Source organism: Tenrec ecaudatus, chromosome 11 (genome assembly GCF_050624435.1).
Source record: "Tenrec ecaudatus isolate mTenEca1 chromosome 11, mTenEca1.hap1, whole genome shotgun sequence".
Classification (NCBI taxonomy): domain Eukaryota; kingdom Metazoa; phylum Chordata; class Mammalia; order Afrosoricida; family Tenrecidae; genus Tenrec; species Tenrec ecaudatus.
The window spans coordinates 46,457,943-46,481,976 of NC_134540.1; the positions used below are offsets into that span (position 1 = coordinate 46,457,943).

Below are 24,034 nucleotides of genomic sequence, written 5' to 3' on the forward strand. Positions count from 1 at the left end.
CAGGCGGCTCTGTGGGTTAGGCACTGGGCTGCTAATGTAAGGTTGACGGTTCAAACCCGCCAGCTTCTCCTTAGGAGAACAACAAGGCCATCTTCCCCCTAAAGATTATAGTACTGGACATCCTGTTTAGGGTTCCGTGGTCCAGAATGACCTCAATGGAAACTGTTTATAAGAACAGTGCTCAATTAAAATAGCATCTGTAAGAGACCAGAGGTCAGCATTTAACTCTAACGGACAGATAGGAAGGGCAGTTAAACTGGAGTACTACAAATGCAACAACTAGAACACAACCAAGTGAATACTGATGCATTAAGAAAAATGTCACTGCCCAGATTTGTGTGGAAATTGTGAAATGGGAACATAACTTGCCATGTAAACTTCATGAAAAATACAATGAAGTACGGTATTTTTTAAAAAAATTTTAAACCAACCAACCCAAACACCAGAAGTTAATGTCAAAATTAGATGAGATGCTACCTAGATTAACATCGCTGGATCAGGTGTTTACTACACTTAGGGACTTCGGTTAAAGAACTGTAAACTTGGCTCTAATACTTGTATTACAGTGGGATTCTCACAGATCACCCCTGGAGCACTCACCATCATTAGTGGGAGCCAAATTATTTGGGTTCAATTTTAGGCTCCTCTAGTTTTTAACAACATGACTTCAGGCAAGTCATTTAACCACTGTCTCAATTTCCTCACTGTAAAATGTGGATAAGAGCAATATTTGTTATTAACAAATATTAGCAAAAAGGTTAATATTTGTAAAGTGCTTTGCCTGCAAAAACTAACGCACTTGTTTTGCTAGATAAAAACAACTAAGAAAACACACATGCGTGCACATTTTGACATTGAACTTAAGAGCATCATCTCTTTATCCAAAGACCATGCTGAACATGATAAACAGTGCATCGGACACAGTAAAGGTTAGTGTTGTTTCGTGAAACCTTTTTTAAAAAAAGCTCTATAGACAAATGTAATTATATTAAACCATGATATAAGATGGATTTCTTAAGAACAAATAAGAGAATGCAATGCTATTGCACTAGAGTTTGCCAAGGAATGGTTTAGAACTGTGTGCCTTTGCTGTCACCTACCGTGACCAGGCCTCCTCAACTCAAGCCTGAGGGATCTACAGCAGCCTCTACAAACACACTGCTGACAAACCGGAACAGACACATACACAGCCTGCTGCAGAACAAATCCAAATACTTTCTCCCTGAAGGAGAAAGGATCTCTTTTCTATCCTTTCTAGATTAAACCCTTGTGATGATTGATCCATCTTTAATTGAGATCAAGCAATCCTCTCCCTCAACTTTTCCCTCTAAAGCCAGCTCATATTTTGATTTTCAAGCACCAGGGGCTTATTTCAATATACACACCAATCTTATTAACATTACTGGTCTACAAAATCTTCCCCAGTAACCAGAGTCCTCCAATATGACAGAATTTCTCCCATAAACATATCATACAACACTTCAGATACCCTGTTTAAAACAAAAAAAAAGTGATAATTTTTTATAAACTAAAAAAAAAAACAACAACCAAGAAACCCTGGCCAGACCAAAAAAGACTAGAAAGCACCTTATCTTAAATCCTTTCTTTTATTCAGTATCTCTTGATTTTGCTTTTTTTTCTTCCCAATTTACAGCCTGGAAGAATAATTTATACACTTTGTATAATTTCAATGAAAAGAGTCCATTTGGAAATCAGTCGAATGTTCAACCGACACTGAAACCAACAGAAGTTGAGTAACTTCCTCAGAGTCACATGCTTTGGGAAGAAATGATTAAAGGACTGCCCACGATTATAAATGCTAATTACCCACACATATTAAAATGTATCGTACTGTAAAATGACAAGCAAATGAGAACCGCCAGCTCCATACTGCAAAACCACTGATATGTCCCACTAGTGTGTCTCTAGATCTTATACTTTTCAAAGTATGTTTGAAATGATCACCTAAGGCAGTTAGTTGCTTCTTAGTTTCATTTTATAGAAAAATACGCTGAACCCCCAAATTAACACTTCCTTGTTACCACATCAAATTTAGTGGTAGGATTCATAATTTATGACTTAATAGGATCTTAAAAGCTTATAAGCACATGCGCTCCAGTTTTTTAATTTAGAAATTCTTGTTTCAGTTGAAAGTGCCTTTTATTGCCTTTTAGATTTCTATTTTAAATGGAGAAACCACAAAAATTAATTAAAACCCAACACTCTGTGGGTCTCATACCTGTTGTTCATCCTCCATGACGTTACTAGCAAAGTCAAACACTAGGTCGTTCTGTTGGACAACAGCAGCCATAATAAAGCATTCCCCTTAGAGCCACATAAGAAAATTCCAAATAGGTTCACGTATCGGGTGGCAGAGTCCAGTGACGAACTGGGGTAAAAGACCCACTGCTCAGTCTGTCAGGTTACTCTCTACCCAGGCTTGCTTTCTCTTGGGAAGGTGCTTCAAATGTTCTTGCTTCAGATCCTGCATTCACACGGAGGCAGGTTTTCTCTCTGGAATGTATTGGCCTGAAAAATAAAAAGTTAGTTATGAAAAAGCAATCATATCATTTAATATGTAACAACTAATGTAGAAGGCAGTGATTACAAGGTTTTTGTTGTTGCTTTTAAACAAAATCAACATGGGTAATGCACATAGATCTTTGCGGGGAAGGTGGGGGGGTGGACACATAGATCTTTTAAAGTTAGATGATTCTCTGAAGATTTCATTCCTGTTAAGATAAAAGTACCTTTCACTCTTGAAAATAAAGTCTTTCTTTCCTCCCCCTTCCAATTAAAACACTGAATAGTAAACAAAACTCTGGCAATATTTGTACATTTATATTGGAAATAAAGGGTATATAAACCAACCAGAAACTTCTATGCCATACATAATTTCATAACAATCACCCACCCTCTCTGTTCTCTACAAAGAAAGGCTCATGTCTGTCTGGCGTCAGCAGCTCCTTTTTTAATGCTCTGAAATGTACCCTTATCTCTAGCACAGGCTTGCAAGCAACAGGAAGGAAACAGCACTTGACACGTCATGGCAAATTAGAACATGCAAAGAACTGCACTTTACAATAGCAGATACGCAACTTCAGAGTGAAAATAATTTCACAGTGAGAGACACTTAAAATGTCCACCAAAGTGTGAGTATGTGTATTTTAAAAAGTGTATCTAAAAAAAATAACTTATGAGTTTATCACAATTTTACTTAAAATGACATCCTTTTGTCCTGGTCTGTCATGAAAAGAAAAAGGTACAAAAATAACATTGTGTCCTTGGAAATAGCATTTATAATTTTAATAACAGTATTTTAAAAGACAGGTCTAAAGACAGAATTGGCTTTTAATTTCCTAATTGTAAAAGAGACAAGTTCAGGGGTGCGACTGACCTAGAGAAACCAAAAGCCCTCAAATTACATCCAGCCAGTCTGAGCTCTCAACCGCATGTCCAAGTCCCTGATATCCATAAAGTGAATTCCCTAAACATATGTATTCTGGGCTTCGGGGCTCACCATGACTGATTTCTCTAACTGGGCATCAAAATTAAATCAAAAATAAAAGTTCAGTCTAACCATTATTTTACTTGCTACACTATATTCTGATCCTGTAGTTTCCCATACCTCTCCATCTCATTTCTCGCTGTTAAGAGTGAATTCTGGGAAAATAAACAAATTCCAACATTGGGAAATTATTTTCAACTCCTTCAGATAGTTTTTGAACAGTTCATCTGTTATAAGGAGGGGAGTGGGAGTACTTTTACTTAAATTGATGATTGCTAGATAAAAATAAGACATATACTTGTCTTGGGCCAAATGTTACTTATAATACCTTGTCCCCTAAATAATTACTCATCCCAATTCCCCCATACTAGGCCTATCTTCATACCATCCTTCATATGGAGTACATTTATTTTTGCCTTGTTTTTTCATCTTCTTCTATCCCTCCATGCCTGAAATACCCCTTCCACTTCTCAAAAGCACTGGTACACTTCCCCCTCCCCCCATTGTTCAATGCTCAGTTCAAATCCCACGTCTTTCACATACCCTCTCAATCGTTACACTTGAATCCTTAGGGATCACTCCCTTCAGAAACACAGCAATACTACTTTTACCACCAATTTAGCACTAGTTGTACATCACCTCTATTTGAAGTCATGTTCAAGTGAACAATGCTTGAGTATCTATAATTTGCAAGGCAATGTGCCAGGTTTCAAGATACTTGGAACAAAATGTCTGGAAAAATAACTATTGCCTAACAGTTTAAATATCTATCTTTAGCTATATAAGCTATTTTTACACGTTCTTTATAAAATGAAGTATGATTGTAGAACTTTTGACAAGGAGAAAACCGTTATCTGAAATTTGTAAGAAACACACTTTAGAAAGTGTAAAACTACTTACAGGTGAAGCTTCTCTGTAAAAGGTGAGATTTCAAATGTTCCAAATGGTGGTTCCAAAATGCATGTTTGTAGCTACCAAGTGACACTGTCCCCCAAACTAGTATGAGCAAATGTATGCCAAGGCTACACTTTCTTCACATATGTTTTTATACTAGCACCTCCAACAATGCTGCTACCATTGAGAACTGTTTGTTTTTTTTTTTTTTTTTTCAGACGTGTCAACAGGGAGACAAGCAGTGGTAATAGAGTGAGACTGAAACAATGCCTCACAAGCACCAAGTCATTGGTGGAGGAAGAGCCCCAGGTGCTCTGGCCGTTTCCACGCAGCCCACTGCCATCCAGTCCCCCTCACACACTGCAACCCCACAAGCACTGAAGGTTTCAAGCACAAACTGAAAACATGTAGGACTTTAAACACAGGGTATTTAGAAAACATTCATTCAGAATAACATGAAAAAGCATCGCCACCTTTTGTAAGATGCTAGGGGAGAACATAACATATGTAATGAAAATTTATAAACCAACCAACCAACCAAAGAAAAGGCTGGTAGATGAGACAATTCTTGCTCACTGAAAGCAAAACAGCCATCTTATAGCCATAGGATGTTTGAATACATATTCTGGGTTTAATAAAGCATTCAGATAGTGTTGGTGGTTATGTGTGTATGAATGTTTGTGGGGTGGGGGTAGATAAAGACTTAGAAGATGATTTCTGTGTAACCTCATATGTCAAATATCTATACAGAAAATACTTTTATATAAAGTGATACCTCACAAAGAGCCTTTTTCAACATATAGACATGTTACAAAAAAGAAAATACATTTGGAAAAACTATTCCACATGAAGAAATACAAGAGAAATGAAAGAAAATAGAACAAGAGAGGGGGAGGGAGGGAAGGTGAGAGGCACCAGGGAAATGAGAAAAGGTGCAAGGAAGTAAATCAGTAATTGTACTGCCTGGAAGTTTTGTGTCACAGACCAGGGTTTTGCTACATGATGCTTGGTAGGTGCCTGAAAATCAGTTTTGATTCCTAACAACCCTATGTCAAAACAAACCATCATGAACTTGGTTGTAACCCATACCGACATTGCATAGGGCTCCCGAGATGGTAAAGATTTATGCGAGTACACAGTCTCATCTTTATTCCAAGGAGCAGTTGGTGGGCTTGAATCACTGACCTTGCAGTTAGCAGCCCACTCTACAAAGCCATCAGGGCTCCTTGATAACTCTTTGGACAACAGAACAAAATGTTGCCTGGCTCTGAGCCATCATGATTATTATGAATGAGCCCGCTGCTGTGGCTACTATGTCAGTCATCTCACTGAGTGCCATCCCCCTTTTCACTGATCTCCCATTTTATCAAGTGTTATGCCCTTTTCCAGCATCTAGTGCTGTCTGATAACATGTCCAAAGCACATGAGGCTTTATATAAGGTTACCACAACTTAATAATACATTAAAGCATTTTAAAATAGATTCTTATCAATTGTTTCTTATTCTTTGAATACAGTATTATTCCCATCCATTTATATTTCTTAAATGCTGGGGAAAAGTCAATTAAATACACGCACATATACAAACCCAGCAAAGTGTACCTACAATTAAATAACTGGATTAGAATTTCCTCAGGGTAGTAATTATAATTAGTCTCTCAGATCTTGAAGAAAATTAATATAACCCAGAAGAAATTTGAGAGGGGGAAAAATCACTTATAAATCACTTATAGTATCATCTTTCTCCCAAGGAGCAGGTGGTGGGTTTGAACTTACAACCTTGCATATAGCAGCTCAATGCTTATCCAACAGTGCCACTTCTCTGAATCATGTACTCCACACACAAAATAGGAGTCCCTGGGTGATCCAAATGGTTACAAGTGCTCAGGAAAGGTTGGGAGTCCACCCATGGGCTTTCAGGACAAGGCCTGTAAATGTTCTTCCCAATAGTCAGTTATTAACACTACGTTTCCAGATATTTTTTATATACCTATCCCTATGGACATGCATCAAAGTGACAGGTGAATGAAACTAAACATTTTCTTACAAAAAACAACTTATTTTATTTAAAAACACATAATTATGCACTATTAACTTAGAACTGAAACTGATTATATATATGTATGTAAAATTTATAGTATTTAACATTATACAACATTTGAGATATTGAGTTTGAAGTATAGTTAGGTGGCTTGGATCAGTTAAATTGACAATCTCAGCTACTTTGTCTTTACACTTGATCTTTATTTTCTAAACATTTTAATACATTTATATTTATTACGGAAGTAATGCTGTCATGAATGAAATCGCTTTATTGGGAATGATATTCAATTTACCTTAGTGTCAAATTGATATGTATCTGTAAAGATCTTAGAAGAAAATGAATTTGGATATATATTTGTCTCATTAAGTGGATAAAAGTCAGCATAAATGGTAGGAGGTAAAGGGTTTCTGTGATTTTCGTTGAGGAAATAGAAATGTGCCAAAATGACACATCCGCAAACCTTGTGTGAAAAATTCTGCAGAGCAGAGTTCTACTCTGATAGGCATGAAGTCACCCTGAGTCAGAGCGACCGTGACACTGTGCACAAAATCGATGGGCGAAGGAAAACAAAACCCTTCTCTAACCCCTGTAAAAACGACTGCAGGGGTGTCTGAGGGCCTCTAACTTCACAAGGGGTAAGGAGTCTCAGCATCCACCAAGAGTCCAAGACTGACTCCTGTGAGACGCAGGTCGGACACGCCTCTGCTCCGGCTTTTCTTTCCTTCTTTTCTGTTTTTAAACCAATTCTGACACAATTATTGCCGCCACCCACAGCACTGTGCTTCTCTCCTGGGTTTGATAATCCATTACAATGGCCACAGGCCTATAAACAATACTCATGAGGATGGGATTTATTAGGGAAGCTAAGAGATACACTTTAGGACCAGAAATTACTCAGAATCTAGTTCTATGGCCGGGACAGTTTATTCTCAGCCATCCTGGCAGGCAAGTCTCTCTTTGGCTCTTGGCCCCTGGGGTCAACTAGGCCTCTGCCCCACTGAGGCAAGAGTTCAAACACTCTTTGGCTGTGCTATTAAGTTCCCAGAGGTTCCTACTCTACCAGCAAGCTTCCTGCTGAAGGGCACTTGGCTCCCTCCAGCTGCATCCCTTTCTCTATGTTGTGTGACAGTTCTCCTGTCTCCTCGTTCTAGGAGACCCTCAGCACGTGGGTCCTGTGTCTGAAAGGCATGCTCCACTCCTGGTTCTTCTTTCTTGGGAGGCTCATTTTAAGCCCAGCTGGATGGCAAAACGGACCAATCCCCTCATAGGGTTCTACACACTTTATTTGCATGGTCCCAGCCCCACGAGGGCACCAGGCACCTTATTTACATTATGGCAAGTTTCCCAGTCCCTCAGTGGGCCCTAAGCACTCCTGCACAGGCACATCCAGTTACCTGGTCGGTGCTACACAAAGATGATGGCAGGAGGGCCATGTTAATTCACAGCACTGCAACCCCAATCTTGTCATTTAAAATTCTTCTAAAATTCCAAGAATTTGGCACGTTATAAAAAGTTCAAAATATGTCCTTGGAATCCATACAAGTATCTCTTAAATAACTATCCCACCTTAAAGAGCTCTGATGTCAGAGTGGGTTACCCAATGAGCACCTAGCCACAAGGTCCCTGGTTTAAATCTACCAGTTGTTCCAAGGGAGAAAGACGAGGCTATCTTCTCCTGTAGAGATCTGAAGTCTCAGAAACCCAAAAGGGCAGATTTGCTTTTCCCTATGAGGTCCCTATGAGTCACAATTAACTTGATGGCAATGGCAGTTGAGGTGGAGAAACCTGCCTTAGGGCAGGGAAGGGAGGGGCGAGGGAAAGAGAAAGTCCGACCATCTAAAGAACAAGTTTTATTTTTATGTGGAAACAGCACAAGTTGAGCTTTTCTATACTGACAGTCTGCATCAGGCTTCTGGTGGCCTGTGCCACAGCTGAAGCAGGTCTTGGCAACCTGAACAAGCGTACCTTAGCTCAAACCAGGTTAACTAAAGAAAACACTTTAAGTCAGTTATAGCCAACCTAACCGGCTGAGCTCTCCAGGCCTTCACCCACTTGCTGACAGACACTCCAGGATCTGAGGGCTGGCCGCAGTTACTCACTACCACCCAGACCTGAAATTCCGGTTCTTTCACATAGTCCTCTACTTTCCAACCTTGGCCACTTGTGCCTACCTGGTGTCAGATTACAGGCAGGCCTCATTTGTAGCACCTTGCAAAGGAGCCAAACAGATCACATACCAAGACCTGTCCATACCTGTGGTCTCATGATTAACCCCCTTTATGAGCAAGTTCTGAAAGTGAAAACTTTACATCAAGAGAGAAATGCCTAACAGTAATCAGATACTGTGCTAACTTTGGTCATGGAAAGACCTGAACTCCTTTCCTTTCTCAAAAAGGGGTGAAAGTGATGATTAGCAAAATTTTATTAGCTGCTATAATGCAACTAAACCAACTTTACTATGCTCCCTCCAGCACCCCCAAATTGAATTCTGACAAACACACAACCATGCAGGGAACACAAAAACACGCTAAAATGTCCTTTATCAGCAAAACCTGTTTGGGCAGTAAAAAAAATAAACAAACAAGAATTAACTTGCAAGAAAATTGTTTCCTTGCTCTGGCTTGTTTATCCCCCTGGTTACTATTTTCATCTTCTTACTGGGAAACATAGGGTCTAGTACAATGGGCCCCCTCACTGAGAACCCAGCAGCAGCAGTGTCACACCCTGGAAGTGAGAGTGAGGGGATGTAGAGAGAAATATGGTCCTTGAGGAGATCCTGCCACATGCCGCCACTCCCCTCCCTCATGTCCAACTCCCACATTACACAACCCTCTTCAGGGAGAAACTATCCTCAGTCCGAAGTTCCACTGTTAGAGGGAGGTTTGCCACCGGCTAATGGAAAACTCTGGGGCTCACAGCGATGGCTCAATGATCAAGGAATGCATTCTTACTTAGGAGTCGCTGTGCTGTGGGGGTTCATTTGGTGGGCACTCGGCACACTCTGACTCCTTCAATGGTTCTCACAGTGTAAGAAGCGTGGTTTATAAAAAATGAAAACATGACCAACCAAGTCTTCTACCAAACATAATCAATGGCTTCCCCTGAATGTAGGAGAAACTCTAGATTGCATAACCAGGTCTACACACCTCTGCATCAAACAGCAAAAAGAGGCAGGGAAACCAGGACTGTTTATAAGTCGGATTTATAAGACAAATCTAAACACCTGAACTAGAAGCCTTTGTGGGAACATTTCGTAGCTCAAGTCAAAATCAGCCATGTCAGCCTCTGTCCCACCTGCTCCTGCATCACAGAAGCAAAGCAGGGCTCTGCCTCAGTCCCGACACCCTGTATATTCAGGTGGTCCCTGACTTAAAATATACTCAAGTTGAAATGGCAATTAGAACTGTACTTTCAAGGGATTTTTGGGTTTTTTGTATCTTATGAAAAGGGGCCTGGTGGCATAGTGTTATGTGTTGGGCTGCAATCTGCACAGTCAGCAGTTCAAAACCACCAGCTGCTCCTTAGGAGAAAGACTGGGCTTTGGCCTCTCAGTTGCACTCTGGGAAACTCACACAGGCAGTTCTACCCTCCCAACTAGCGTCACTGTGCGTCAGCAGTGGCTCAATGGCAGGAAGTCTGCTTCTGTTTTCTTGTTAATGACATATGCCACATACAGTGTGGCAGTGCATAATTTCAAGATGCCATCATTCTCCGATGTTTGCTCAAAGATGTTACAAGGTTGCGTTTATAAAACCCTGCCCCCCAAGGGCAACAGTAATGAAAACTTTAAGAAGGGGAGGAGGATGTAACATTTCAAACTGACTATGGCAGTCTTGTCCTAAGTTGGGGACTACCTGTACCATTTGCCCAGGGGTTATCTGTGCTCACCACCATGCTCCATCCAGACATTTCCACATACTCTCTGACATTTTAGAAACCTATTCCGAGCCCCAGTAGCCATCAGATAGATATAAATTCCAAAGGAACCTCTTTTCTCAAGTCACCAGCAAATTCAATGAACTATATGATTTCATGTGAACAAATTTTCCTACTCCCCATGTGCAAGATGTCCTAACGGACCAAATGAATACTCCTTGTCCTCTTTAAGTACATAACGGAAATCTTTTACATCAGTTTGACTATAATCAAACCATCCTGGTGCCTCGTATCAAGATCACTAAAATGAGATTCTTCCCATACCTATCCTTTTGCCTGGCACTTGTCCAAGTTTCTACATGCAGTGGCACCGGACTACTCCAACTACAAGCAGCAAAATCGCAAATTGAGAGAGGTGCAGTGGAAGGGCATGGGCTTAATATTGTGAGCTATGAACTTAAGATAGACATACTAGATATGTGACTATGAAATGATTTCCACGGTGCAAATCTTTGAAGCTTTAATACTGCTCATAAGTAAAATGATGGTTCATAATATAATATAGACATGGAAATTATAAGTCTTGTCTCTTTCCTAGTATCACTTCTTGATCAACTTTAAATCAATTGGACCCATTTCAGTTACTGTTAACTGCATTAGTAATTCTGGCATTGAGTTTTTTCCGATAGGAAAAACATTTATAACGCTTATCTATATCATATGTCCACTAATCTGTCAGTCTGTCATATTGTGGTGGCATGTGTGTTGCTGTGAAGCCCAAAGTTATACCATGAATATTTTTAAAACCAGTCTCATTATCCGTAGTGAACGGGTTTCAGTGAAGCTTCCACACTAAGACCCACAAGAAAAAATTAGCCACTATAAACCTTATGAATAGCAGCACAACATTGTCTGGTACGATGCCAGAAGATGAGCCTCATGGGTCGGGAGAAAGGCACTCAAAATACAGTTAGGGAAAAGTTCCCCTTCAACGCAGAGTTGATCTTAATGACATGGACGAAATAGAGCTTTCAGGAACCCAGTTTGTTTATGTGGCATGACTAAAAATGGGAAGGAACAGATATAAATAAGCACTAGTAATCAGAATGAAAAATGTCTTAAGTATGAATCTAAGAAAATTAAAAGTGGTGGAAAATAAATGGAATGCATAAAGATAAATATCCTGGGCATTAGTGAGCTAAAAGGAATTAGTTTGGGTCATTTTGAACCAGACAATCATATAGTTTACTATGTAGGGAATGACAAATTCAAGAAGAATGGTGGCACATTCATCATCATCCCAAGGAACATTTCAAGGTATACCTGCAGAAGGCTAGGGAGGGACGCAATGAAAGCCCCAATCCATCGGCAGGTCCCTCTTGGACTAAACCTCCAATGAGTCCTCTCTGACCCCCATCAGGGATGTGAGTACCCGTACTATGAGAGTGCACTGGAAAATGGACTAACACAACGTAGTCAGATTCACATTTAATGCCTTTTCTTCTGTTCTCTCTTCTGACACATTTTAAATTGGTTCTCGTTTTTATTATTTTCTCTGATAGTTTCAACTGAGGTTTTTCTAGGTTTTATTTTGTTACTGTTGCTGTTTCTTTTGTGGGGGGTTTTTGTAAGTGTTTCTTTATAGAAATCCAAGATAGGTAAATATATATTAAAAGTAATCGGATTCATAGTTTCTTAGGTTATGGCAAGGGAAGTAAAGGAGGAAATGGGGAAATGAGTACTAAAAAAAAAGTTCTAAAATTGACTGTGGTCATGATTGCTCAACTCTTCCTCGTATGTTTAAACTACTGAACTACACAGTTTGTGAATTATGTCAATAAAACTGTTAAAATTAATTTTTAAACAATCTATGTACAATGTTATCAGCAACAGAACAGTATCCAGATGCCTACAAAGAAGACCAGTTAATAAAACCATTACTCAAATTTACACAGCAACCACTGCCTCATGGTCTAACTGTAGGTTCTGCATGAGTTCAATGCAGTGTCCCAGTTAATCAATTTGTATGTTTAGCAAACAATTTGAGAAGTTGGGCTATTTGAAGAACCAGGCATCAGGATGGGGGTGAAAACTCATTAATAACCTTCAATATGGCCCTTACTAATGAAAACCAAAGACTAAGTCTTCAGTACAGATTACAGCTCAATGTGAAGAAAACCAAAATTCTCACCAGGGGACCAAGAGACAGCATCATGATGGAAAGACTGAAGTTGTCAAGGATTTCATTTTGCTAGATCCACGATTAACTCTCAAGACTGCGGCTACAGAAGACCTCTTCAAAGTATGAAGAAGAGCAAAGATTCACTTTGAGGACTACAGTGCACCTGACCCCAGTCAGGGCCTTTCCAATAGCCTCCTATGTGTGTGAAAGCCTGTCAGTGAAGAACTGATATACTTGAATTATGGTGTTGACAAAGGATAGTGAAAATACTGCGGACTGCCAGAGCACAAACAAACCTTCTTTGGAAGAAGTACTGACAGACAGCTTAGAATCGAGGATGGTAATGTGAGTTTGTTTCAGGAACTTTGCATATGTTATCAAGAGAGACCTGTCCCTGGGGAAGGACATCATGCTTGGTAAAGTAGGGTGCTAGTAAAAAAGTGGAAGATGCTCAACAAGATGGATAGACACAATAATGGGCTCGCACAATTCAACAATTGTGATAGTAGTATAGGACGCAGCAGTGTTCTGTTTTGTTGTGCACAGGGTCACTCTATGAGGCATATCTGACTTGACAGTAATAACAACAACTAATCGTTATATCTGAGCTAATAAAAAGAGCATTGATTTTCAGAGGCAACTATGTTACTATTGATTGGGCGTTAAGAGAAAAATTACTACTGAACATCAGTAGTTATTTCAAAGAAAGAAAAAAGAGATGCAAAGAGAAATACAAAGGAGATAATGTTTGGTCTCTCATTTCCAGGAGGCTAAAACTCCAATTCAAGAAACAAAAACAGCAGCCAAACACCACAAAGGGGTAGTCCTGAGAAAGCTGGTCAGTACAGCTGCACTCATTTCAAAAGAACTCAGGATGGTCAAACGGGTAAAGGAAACACTTCACAGACAAAATAGGACCCCAACGGAACATTTACATGGAGTAAGATTCAGGAAAAAACTCACTACCATCAAGCCGTGGAACTGCACATGTCTTTGGGTTTCCAGACGTCACATACTGAATAGGATTGGGCAGCCTCATCTTTCTCCCTCAGAGCAGCTAACAACTCTGAGAACCGACCTGTGGTTCGCATCTTGGCGCACAGGCCACTACACCTCCAGGGCTCCTGCCAGGATTTAGGGAGACAAGAAAGAAAGGAAAGGGTAGTAAAGCATAGTATGTAAGCTTATGTGTGTGGTTGGGTAATAAATAGTAAAACAGAAGAAATGCCGAGGAAAAAATAGTTTAGAAGATAGTTCCCATCTTAATAAAAACTAAGAGTTCACAATAGTTGAAAAGATAGAAATGTGGCTAAATAAGGCAAAAGCAAATTATGGAGAGTCTTGAAAGTCAAGTAGTGGTGTTTAGACTTGATTTTGGAATAAATGAGAGTTCCTTGAAGCTTTCACAAAGGCTAGACCAAGAGAGAGGGGTTCCTCCTATGCAGGTCACATACCCGGGATCTGGCAACGCCCCCGGAATTATAAGGACAGCATAAGCAAGCTCTCCACAGCGACGGTGTGATCGACTAAGAGCTCCTGCACCGGATGTCTGTCCTTCGTCATTACTTAAACACAATGAAGATTTTCAACAACAGCTTTAAAAGCAAGGCAAAGTACAGAAAGTCTTTCAAACAAACAAGCCAAACAACAACAACAACAAAAACAATAACCACTCAGTTAATTCATTTCCTTTGTCCAAGAATTGGTAGAGTGGGTAATGAGGAAAAACAGATTTCCTACAACTTCAATGCCCATCAGTGGAAGAATGAATGCACAAACTTTGATACATTCACCCAATGGAATACTCATTCACTGTCAACAAGTAGAGTTCTGCTCATAGTGGGTAGAGCTGTCCAGTGATTTACAGAACTAGAAATCTATGCAGGAGTAGAAAGCTTCATCTTTCTCCCATAGAGCAAATGGTGGTTTTGAACTGCTAACCTTGCAGCTAGCATTACAACACGGGTAACCTCCTATTCCACCACGGTTTCTAATCGGTGGAATATGACACATGTAAATAATAAAGATGAAACTGTGAAGCATCTCATGACATGGATGGATTTGGAGGACAATATACTGAGAAAAGTTAGTCAATCACAAAAGGATAAATGTATGAGAGCACTATCATAAAAAAATTCAAAATAAAGGTTTTCATAGCAAAACAAAGTTTGGTGGGCAAGATGGGTGGGAGAAGGGAGATAAGGGAAAGCAGTGGGCTAGAGGATAGACAGGTATTAACTTGAGTGAAGGGGAAGATGTTCTACAAGAGCATAATTTCAGGGGAAGGAGGCTCAGGGTAAGTTATTGCAAGGTTTGATAAGTGTTGAATAAAAAATGAAAATCTGAAATGTAAACCCCTACCTAATTCACCCCCCAAAAATGTTTCCCATAAAGTATGAGATTTCTTATTACAAACCATTTGTACAAGTGATCCAATTGAACAGTAACACAGTCTTCCACCAACTGGGAGACCAATGAAACTGAGAAGCCGGTATACTAGCTCACTTTCATATGAATGCTTTGGCCTTTGTTATTTAGTACTAAGTATTTTGAACAGATGATACAGATTGTGTTATTCAATGAAGAAAGAGGTGCTGTCGATGACAAAGCCAAGTCTTTTGGTCACTGAATAAGGGACTGCTCTCCCCAGCATTCAAGCGATCTTTACCTTCTTCCCAGGTGATCTTACAAGAGTGGGGATCCTATGAAAAGTTTTGGCTGACCAAGTGGAGCTACACTGAAATGTGGCTCTTCACTAGAGGTGTTTTCTGCTTTATGCGCTTACCCTGCTCTTGAAAAGTTCACGAAGTCAGAGATGCAGTAGGCACCTATTAGCTTTCACAGGCACACCCTGGAAGTGCATTCAAGAAGCAGAAAAGGCTTCATTTACATGATCATTTTTTGGTAATACCTAACATCTAATGATGTTACAATTTATACAGCAAACCATATATACTACTTTAGTTAACCCATAAATATCTAACCACAGATCGAAAAGATACAGAAAATCATGGCACTTTCCTTCTTCAATAACTTAGGAAAGAGAAACCATCCCATCAGAAAATAGCAGTTATCACATACATGTACCCAACCTTATGCTAAGCACTTTACTCTCTCAGTTTTCAGTCAGTAACATCTACACCTCACAGAGACAAATAGGCAATGAAAGGCAGCCAGGAGTGTTACTGTGGTCACCCCTATGCTCACAGATATTGACACACAGATTCATTAAAGGAATATTGTAAGTGCTCAGAGCCAGGGTTGTGATTCAAGTTCAAGTCAGACCTAAGTTCATACTCCTCCACCTAGTCATCCATTCAGCAAATAGCCATTGAGCACCTACCATCTGTTCCAGATGCTGTGAATACAGTGAGAAATAAACCAGCTATTTCCTGACTTCATGGATCTTATATTCTAATGGCCTTTATTTGCTCCTTATAATTTTTTTAATTGTTTTTAAAACATGGAACTGAATTGTCAGGCAATACACGCTTTTATTTTACAACCCATGAATAAAACTCCAGTCCCTCTCCTTTACTGCATACCCCTCAACTCCAGCCCAGTTCCCAACACAAGTGTGATGACCTCTGCGACCCTGAGTAGGGATAGGGGGAAGAGCTTATACCTGTCCGGTGATAAGGAGGCTCTCAGACTCTTACTACCCTCCCATCTAGTCAATTTGGACTCAGCAACCCTACAGGACAGGGTAGAAGTGCCTCTGTGCGTCTTTAAGACTGTAAACTCTTTTCAGGAGTACAAAATCCTGTCTTTCTCCCAAGAAGTGCCTGGTGGTTTCAAACTGCTGACCTTGTGGTTAGCAGCCAAACACATAACCACTAGGCCACCAGAGCTTCTAGGATAAGGAGATGGGAAGGGAAAACAGAACTGTTCGATCCAAATATAGAGTATTTGAGGGTATGTCAAGGCCTGAATTTCACTTGCAAGTTTTAATGTGACATTGAACAACTTGAAATTTAAAACAAAGTGTTATTAAGATAAAATGAAAGTATCTCAGAGAAGAAGTGAAGATCTTCTTATATTTTTCTGAATACTGGATGGTCCTCTGAAATCACCAGTGAAATACTCTTTGTATTCAGCAAGGACCTATCTGCCAGGCATCGGTGGGAAAAGGAAGAACAGGACAAGTAACTCAGACAAGGTTGTGTTCTAAGGGCAGTCTGTCAGCTAAGACAAATGCAAAGCATAATACTACGACTAATTGGGGACACGGCTCATTCTCCATGTTATTCAGTAATTTATTTTGTCCTATCTTAAGATTAAAAGGTATGTGAGAACAAGAATCATGGAAGGTTTTTGTACATTCTATATTAGCTAACATAGATGAAAATAATAGCAAGAGTACCTCGGTTAAAGCCAAAGGTTAAAACATACTCCCTTTTTAATGTATAGAGTATTTACTTGCTAAAATTATTCATTACATGAGTCTGTTTTCATATGTTACAAGATGCACTGGCTTGTCAAATCACCTGGTAGTAAACTAGGGCTTTTCTCTCCTTAATGTGACATATATGCTCAACATACTCTCTGATTCAAACTGAAATTCATTACCATCAACAACAAATGGTGTGAATCAGGGAAGTACCCATCTACAAAAGGACACTCAACAGCCCTGCAATGATTTCCTACCTGCCAGACTCCATCAGTTCTACATCCTATCTGTCAGTCCACATCAGGTTTCGGTAAACAACTATTTTGCTAGTTCTTCTAAAATACTGTACACTGAAACTCATATATAAATTCTACAGCTTTAGGAGTTCTTCAAACAAACTTAAAGAGTGGATTTGAATCTTTAGGTTTGACTTAATTTGATTTATTTAAAAGTAAAATATCAATTTTCAACTAGAAAAACTATGTGAAGTTTAAAACACATTTCTAAAACAAGCAGGTCTAAGCTAAAGGCCTACTTACAAAAACCTTGCTCTGTTAACAAACAACTGCAAGTCATAAGACAAAAAAATCATATAAAGCTTAGAGACAAGAACAGATAGGTAGAAGACAAAAGTATTCCCTCTATTGGTCAACGAGTCCTGTTAGCACAGAGGTTACACACTGGGTTGCCAATCTCAAGGTCAGTAGTTCAAAATCACCAGCTGCTCCTTGGGAGAAAGAAAACTTTCTACCCACTTAAAAGCTGTTCTTAGAAACTCACAAGGGCAGTTCTAATCTGACATAATAAGTCACTGAGTTGGAATCAACATGACTTCCATCAATGAATTAAAATATAGAGCTAGAGATTTTCTCCAGATTACTCTAAAGCCAAAAATAATTGATTTTGAATGTTCAGCAACCTAAGACTATTAAGGCATTCTCATCTACATTTTCAGTGGACCAGTAAGTAATTAATTATAATTAGAACAGAAACAAATCATTTTGCTAAGGTAAAAAATGTAAAAACAAAATTGGGGGTGAGGGGCTACTGAAGAAAGAAACTTTATAGTGGTTCTCAACCTTCCTAATGCTGCAACCCTTTAATACAGTTCCTCATGTTTTGGTGAACCCCCTCCCAACCATGAAATTATTTTTGTTGCTACTTCATAACTGTAAGTTTGCTACTGTTATGAATTGGGCCACCCCTGTGAAAGGGTTTTTGGACCCCTGTTTATACTAAAATTATTTCTTTTAATGAATGAGAATGAAAACCCATTTTTTTTAAAAAGCCACATACTTTGATTCCAGGGTGAAAAAAAGAAATGATCAGTTATTGATTCCTTCAACAAGTATTGATTAAATTATTTGGTAGGCACTAGATGTACCAAAATAACAATAATTAAGACATAGTCCTTGTCCTGAAGGAGTTCATTGCCCCAAGAAAGAAAAATATATGCAAACAGTTAACCGCAAAATAATGTAAATAAATAACAGTGATGAGAAAACAGAGAGGGATATCTGTGCCAAACTGAGGAAAAGTCAAAAAAAAGGTGTGTAAGCTATTTCCTTCAGAATAAGTGGATTATAGTTCTTCTAAGTAGAGAGAGAACTTAAAGGAAACGCGTTAAGAAAAGTCAATTCCAGGTAGAATAAGCAGAGGCAACCTTAAAAGCTTAAATCACTGAATAATGGGTAGAACAGTAGTAGTAATTTAGGGAAAATAAATTATTTCCTAAAAGGACACCCGATCGAACCTTAAAAGTGCTTAAATTTAAGTCCTATTCCGGTCACTTACTACGTTTTCTTGGATAAGTCAACCTCTAAAACTCTCCAATTCAACACTTGTAAAGTTGTACAAACTAAAAGAGGACTTTACCTCACATATCTTAAAGTGTTGTAGGAGTTTAAAGAAATCCTAATATACCAGGATCCAAAAAAGAATGTGCTGATACTGAAATTTCTAGATCAGAATATTATCTTGCCAGTCACATAAAATGCATACCACACGTACAAATTTTAACAATGGTCTTTTAGTCCCTATAAAAATTTCACAGGCATAAATACATTCTGAATGATTTAAAGGTTGTTTTCCTAATACATTCTACATTAAACATCTCATTGCCATCAGGTAATCCATATAATAAAAAAGCATCTCTAGAATCAACAAGCGACAAAAGTTTAATGAAACAAATTGTATACTTAACTGGTCTCCCTGGTGGGAAATTAAAGCTGCAATTGTACATCTGTGTCTCTGTTCCTCTCATCGTGGTTTAACTGACAGGAAGCAGAGACTAAGATACGGCATACACACGTCAAGTATTTCCTGCCTTCTCTGCTACATCTTTATGTCTTGTTTTATAAATAGTCCAATCGTTTACATGAAAATATATCAAATATGTTGTCAGAAACTGCATATAAATGCTGAGGAGTGTTCATGAAAGGAGAGCCAATAAAAATGTGTTCTGGGGTTGGGGTCTAAATTTCAATTTCACACCAAGGCTCCTTACAGTCTTTTGAAGAAGTACTCTTAAGAGAATTGTCATACAAATTAAGACGTGAAAACCACAATGACTGAAGAAAAGGAAAAAACGTAAGTGTCTGAACAATAGAAAAAGGGCTCAAGCTACTTTAACCAAACTGGCTAAATGAGTAATACTGACCAACTATACACGTGGCCTCCTCTCCCCCACTGCCCTAGCTATCAAAACGATGACTACCACCCAACAAGAAAACACAAACCTTCAGAACAAGACAGAGCTCCGTGTTGTCTTTGGCCACTTTTACCTTTTGGTGGGAATTCTTCCCTCAACTAAACTCTCTCTACTCCCCCGCTCACTTCCCAAAGTGTCAAAGCTTGGCTCCCATTAGTTACTCCTGAGAGGGGGCTTCAAAAATCTTGTGAAAACAATGGAATTAAAAGACAATTATACAAACCAAGTAGAACTATCCCCAATAAGTGAATCCTACTCACCACATGTCATTTTAACTAATCCTCCAATAAATTACCACCCAAACAGGTGGTGATTTTTCTTCAAGGTAATAATGAACTCAACTTGTCACTCATGTGCCTCATACTTTATCAAAAGTTAGGCAATATGCAACCTCTTCTCCACCCATACTGGTCACTTCATAAACTACAAATTAGCACAAGTGCAATTTCAGCAAGCCTAAGAGCTAATCATCTCTGGGTCAATATCTAAAATGACTTCCTGTGACCAATGTCAGTCCTAACCATCACATAATAATCGCCTTCAGGCATGGTACCATGCTCCTAAAATTAAAAAGTTGTTAAGTAAGTGTCTTGGAAACCCAACTTCATTTTTTAACAGAAAGATCTAGCTCTTTCTTTAGTATGCCACATTTGCTTAGAGATGTTTTTGCTTAATTCTCCCCAATAGTTAGGCAATAAGAAATAAATGCTCCCAGAATACTGAGTGAAAAGGAATTTTGTCCATTTTCCTGCACATTAGAACAGTGGCAGAGTAACTGTAAATAAACGGACAGACACACAAATGTGTTTTTAAGTACAAATTGCCCTTCCAGTTAACACACAGACACTAATTCTAACTAATCTAAATCCTACTCTTCACATTGTTTTGCATTATACTTGAACTATGCATGTATGTATGTTATGTAATTTTTTAAAATTTATATGCAAGTTATATATCATATAGATTCTTACAGGAGCCTTGGTCGAATAGTGGTTATACATTAAACAACCTAGCACAAGGTCAGAAAGATGAGGCTTTCTACTCCCATAAAGAGTTAAAAGTTGGTATTAACAAACCCAAGGAGAAGGGAACAAGTGATCCAAAACAGGTGGTGAGGAGGGTGTAGGAAGCCTGGTAGGGTGCAATCAAGGGTAAGGTAACCAAGAGGAATTGCTGAAACCCTGGTGGGGAATGAGCATGATAGTGGAACAAGAGGAAAGTCCAGGGAAATAGATAAAAGAGCTGGGAGGCAAAGGGCATTTATACGCATGTGCATATGCAAATATATTTATATATGATGGGGAAATAGATCTATGTGCATATATTTATAGATTTAGTATTAAGGCAGAAGGACATAGGGCCTCCACTCAAGTACTCCCTCAATGCAAAAATACTTTCTTTTATTAAATTGACATTCTATGATGCTCACCTTCCTGACACAGCTGCTGAAGATAAAGAGGGTGAATAGCAAATGTCGTGAAGAAAGCTGATGGTGCCCGACTATCAAAAGATATAGCGTCTGGGGTCGTAAAGGCTTGAAGGTAAACAACCGGCCATCTAGCTCACAATCAACAAAGCCCACATGGAAGAAGAACACCAGCCTGTGCTATCATGAGGTGTTGAAGGGATCAGGTATCGGGCATCATCAGAACAAAAAATCATTATCATAGTGAATGAGGGGGGTAGTGCGGAGTGGATACCCAAAACCCATTTGTAGGCCACTGGACATCCCTTTCCAGAAGGGTCTCAGGGAGGAGATGAGCCAGTCAGGGTGCAGTGTAGCAACGATGAAACATACAACTTTCCTCTAGTTCTTAAATGCTTCCTCCCCCCACCCCCCACTATCATGATCCCAATTCTACCTTACAAATCTTGCTAGACCAGAGGATGTACATTGGTACAGATAGGAACTGGAAACACAGGGAATCCAGGGCGATGATCCCTTCAGGATCAGTGGGGTGAGCGGCTATACTGGGAGTGTTGGGGAGGGGGCGATGTAAAAGGGAAACCAATTACAAGGATCTACATGTGACCTCCTCCCTGGGGGATGGACAATAGAAAAGTGGGTGAAGGGAGACGTTGGACAGTGTAAGGCAAGACAAAATAATAATTTATAAATTATCATGGATTCATGAGGGAAGGGAGAGCAGGGAGGGGGGAAATGAGGAGCTCATGCCAGGGGCTTAGGTGGAGAGCAAATGTTTTGAGAATGATGAGAGCAATGAATGTACAAATGTGCTTTACACAATTGATGTATGTATGGACTGTGATAAGAGTTGTATGAGCCCCTAGTAAAATGATTTTAAAAAAAACAAATATAGATCCATCTTAGAAACACCTATGTGGAAGTCTTCACAGAACTTGGGGCATCTAAATCCAAACAGCCTCTTTCTCATCTTCCGAAAAGGTGCCAACTACACCATCACGATCAAAACAGCGGTGGTTCCATCCCCAAACATGTTTGAAATTGCTTTAAGGAAATCACTGGCACTATTCATTTCAGAAACTTGTTTTTAGAATTCAGTCAGCAGCTAAACAGTACATAGCTACTCAGAGTTCTGCCAATTAGGAATAAGACTACAAGACAACATTGTAAATTGGGAAATGCCAAATAAGGAATTGAGAGATGTATAAATCACCTCTTTCTATAAAGGTTGTAAAACTGATTGATACTCTTGCCAATGACTACTATTGTGAAAATTAAACTCATTTACTGTACAGAAATCTCTTAGATTAGTTAAGAAGATATTGGCTGCTTTCTTCTGCCTTTCAATTTCCCTTCCCTTAAACACAAAGCCACCAACTAAATCGAAGTATCAAGGCTTAGAACCAACACTTCCACTTTCTTTGAGAACTGCTAACTTCCTCATTAGTGAGCACCAAAAATAGAAAAATATTGTATAAGATTATATTTAACACAAACTTTATGAAAACAGCCATACTTTCCTAAGTGCCTCATTAGCCTAACACAAAACCAAACTCACTGTCGTCCAGTCAATGCCGATTTACAGCAACCCGCCAGGACAGGGTAGAACTGCCTCTGTGCGTTTCCAAGGCGCTAACTCTTGATGGCAGTAGACAGCCTCGTCTTTCTCCTGCAGGGCAACTGGTGGTTTTAAACAGCTGGCTCTGGGGCTAGCAGCCTGACGCACAGCTGTTATACCACACCTCCAAAGTTCTCAAACCAAACTCACTGCCATCGAGTTGATGCTGACTCATATGAAAATACTCCTACTGTACACTTCTATATTCTTCATTACCATATCATTAATTTTTAAAAGACTTTTTACTGAAAAGCAAAATAAGCAAGTTGATTTTTAAATTCTCATAAGTCAGTCTGTCTGTCTCTGTCACACACACGCATTCCTTTATAGCCATAGGCAAGCCTGCTTATAGGGAGACAATTACTGTGAACATCTTGGTAAGCTTCCAAACAATCTTTAGAGGTACATGTGTGATTTAACAAAAAATGGAACTAACAGTTAATGATGATGGTTGAACAACCTGATGAACACAATTAACATCACTGAAATATTTATGTGAGAATTAAAGAAACTAAAATTTTGTTACCTTTATGTTTCTGATTAAATGGAATCAAGTATATCCCGCTTCACAACTTAATTTCTTGCATTTAACTTAATATCTTAATGAAAATACATTTCTACATCATTGTGTGACTATGTCACTTACTATATATAATGACAGTCTTTATTTTTTGATATTTTTATTATTTCCAATGTTTCTTTGTTCTTACTGTTTTAGACCCACCAGGGGTTGATGAGGAAATCTGTTTTTATATCACAAATAAATACTACAATCAAATTGCTGCATCAAGGGTATTCCAACTCAGCAACTCGATGAGGTCACCATGACTAAGGGATTCTTTCCCTTTCCCCCCACCGTGTTGACCTTGGTACAAAGCAAAAGAGGATGGAGCAGCTGATGCCTGCGCACAGATCACGATGACACCTCTCCATGCTGCTCAGTGTATTCCTCAGCATGAGGCACTCACCTTAAATAAATCCTTGATAAGCAGCAAGCACTACTTATTTGGTTCAATTTCAACTATTACATACCATCTTGTTACTATCTTGAGCATACAGTGTTTCTACTGCACCCTGAAATGAGATGACGATGTGGTAAAAGTTAAGTATGCTGTGGTTTGAGTTTCAAGCTAAACTAACTGGTTCTTTAATAGAACACCATTTTTAGTTCAAAGAACTAAATGTTATTCAGAGTTGACTATCTGGCAGACATTTCCCCAAAACTGAAGTCGGTCAGTCTATCACTTCAAGGATAACTGCAGCTGTCACCAATAACTACCATATATACTTGTGCATAAGCCGAGTTCCGGCATTTTTATGCAGTTTTTGTAGTAAAATTAGGTGCCTCGGCTGATATTCGGTCAGCTTATACTCGAGTATATATGGT

At 39.1% G+C, this 24,034-nt stretch overlaps 1 protein-coding gene across 2 annotated transcripts in view; it reads right to left on the minus strand.

The window, feature by feature from the left end:
* The window catches only part of ELF1 (E74 like ETS transcription factor 1), a 117,832-nt gene that overhangs the window by 58,055 nt on the left and 35,743 nt on the right, over nucleotides 1-24,034 (minus strand). For both annotated transcript variants that reach the window (XM_075563008.1, XM_075563009.1), the window contains exon 2: nucleotides 2,240-2,529. In XM_075563008.1, the coding sequence (XP_075419123.1) occupies nucleotides 2,240-2,311 (72 nt within the window). In that variant the 5' untranslated portion in view covers nucleotides 2,312-2,529. The remainder of the gene's footprint in view (nucleotides 1-2,239; nucleotides 2,530-24,034) is intronic.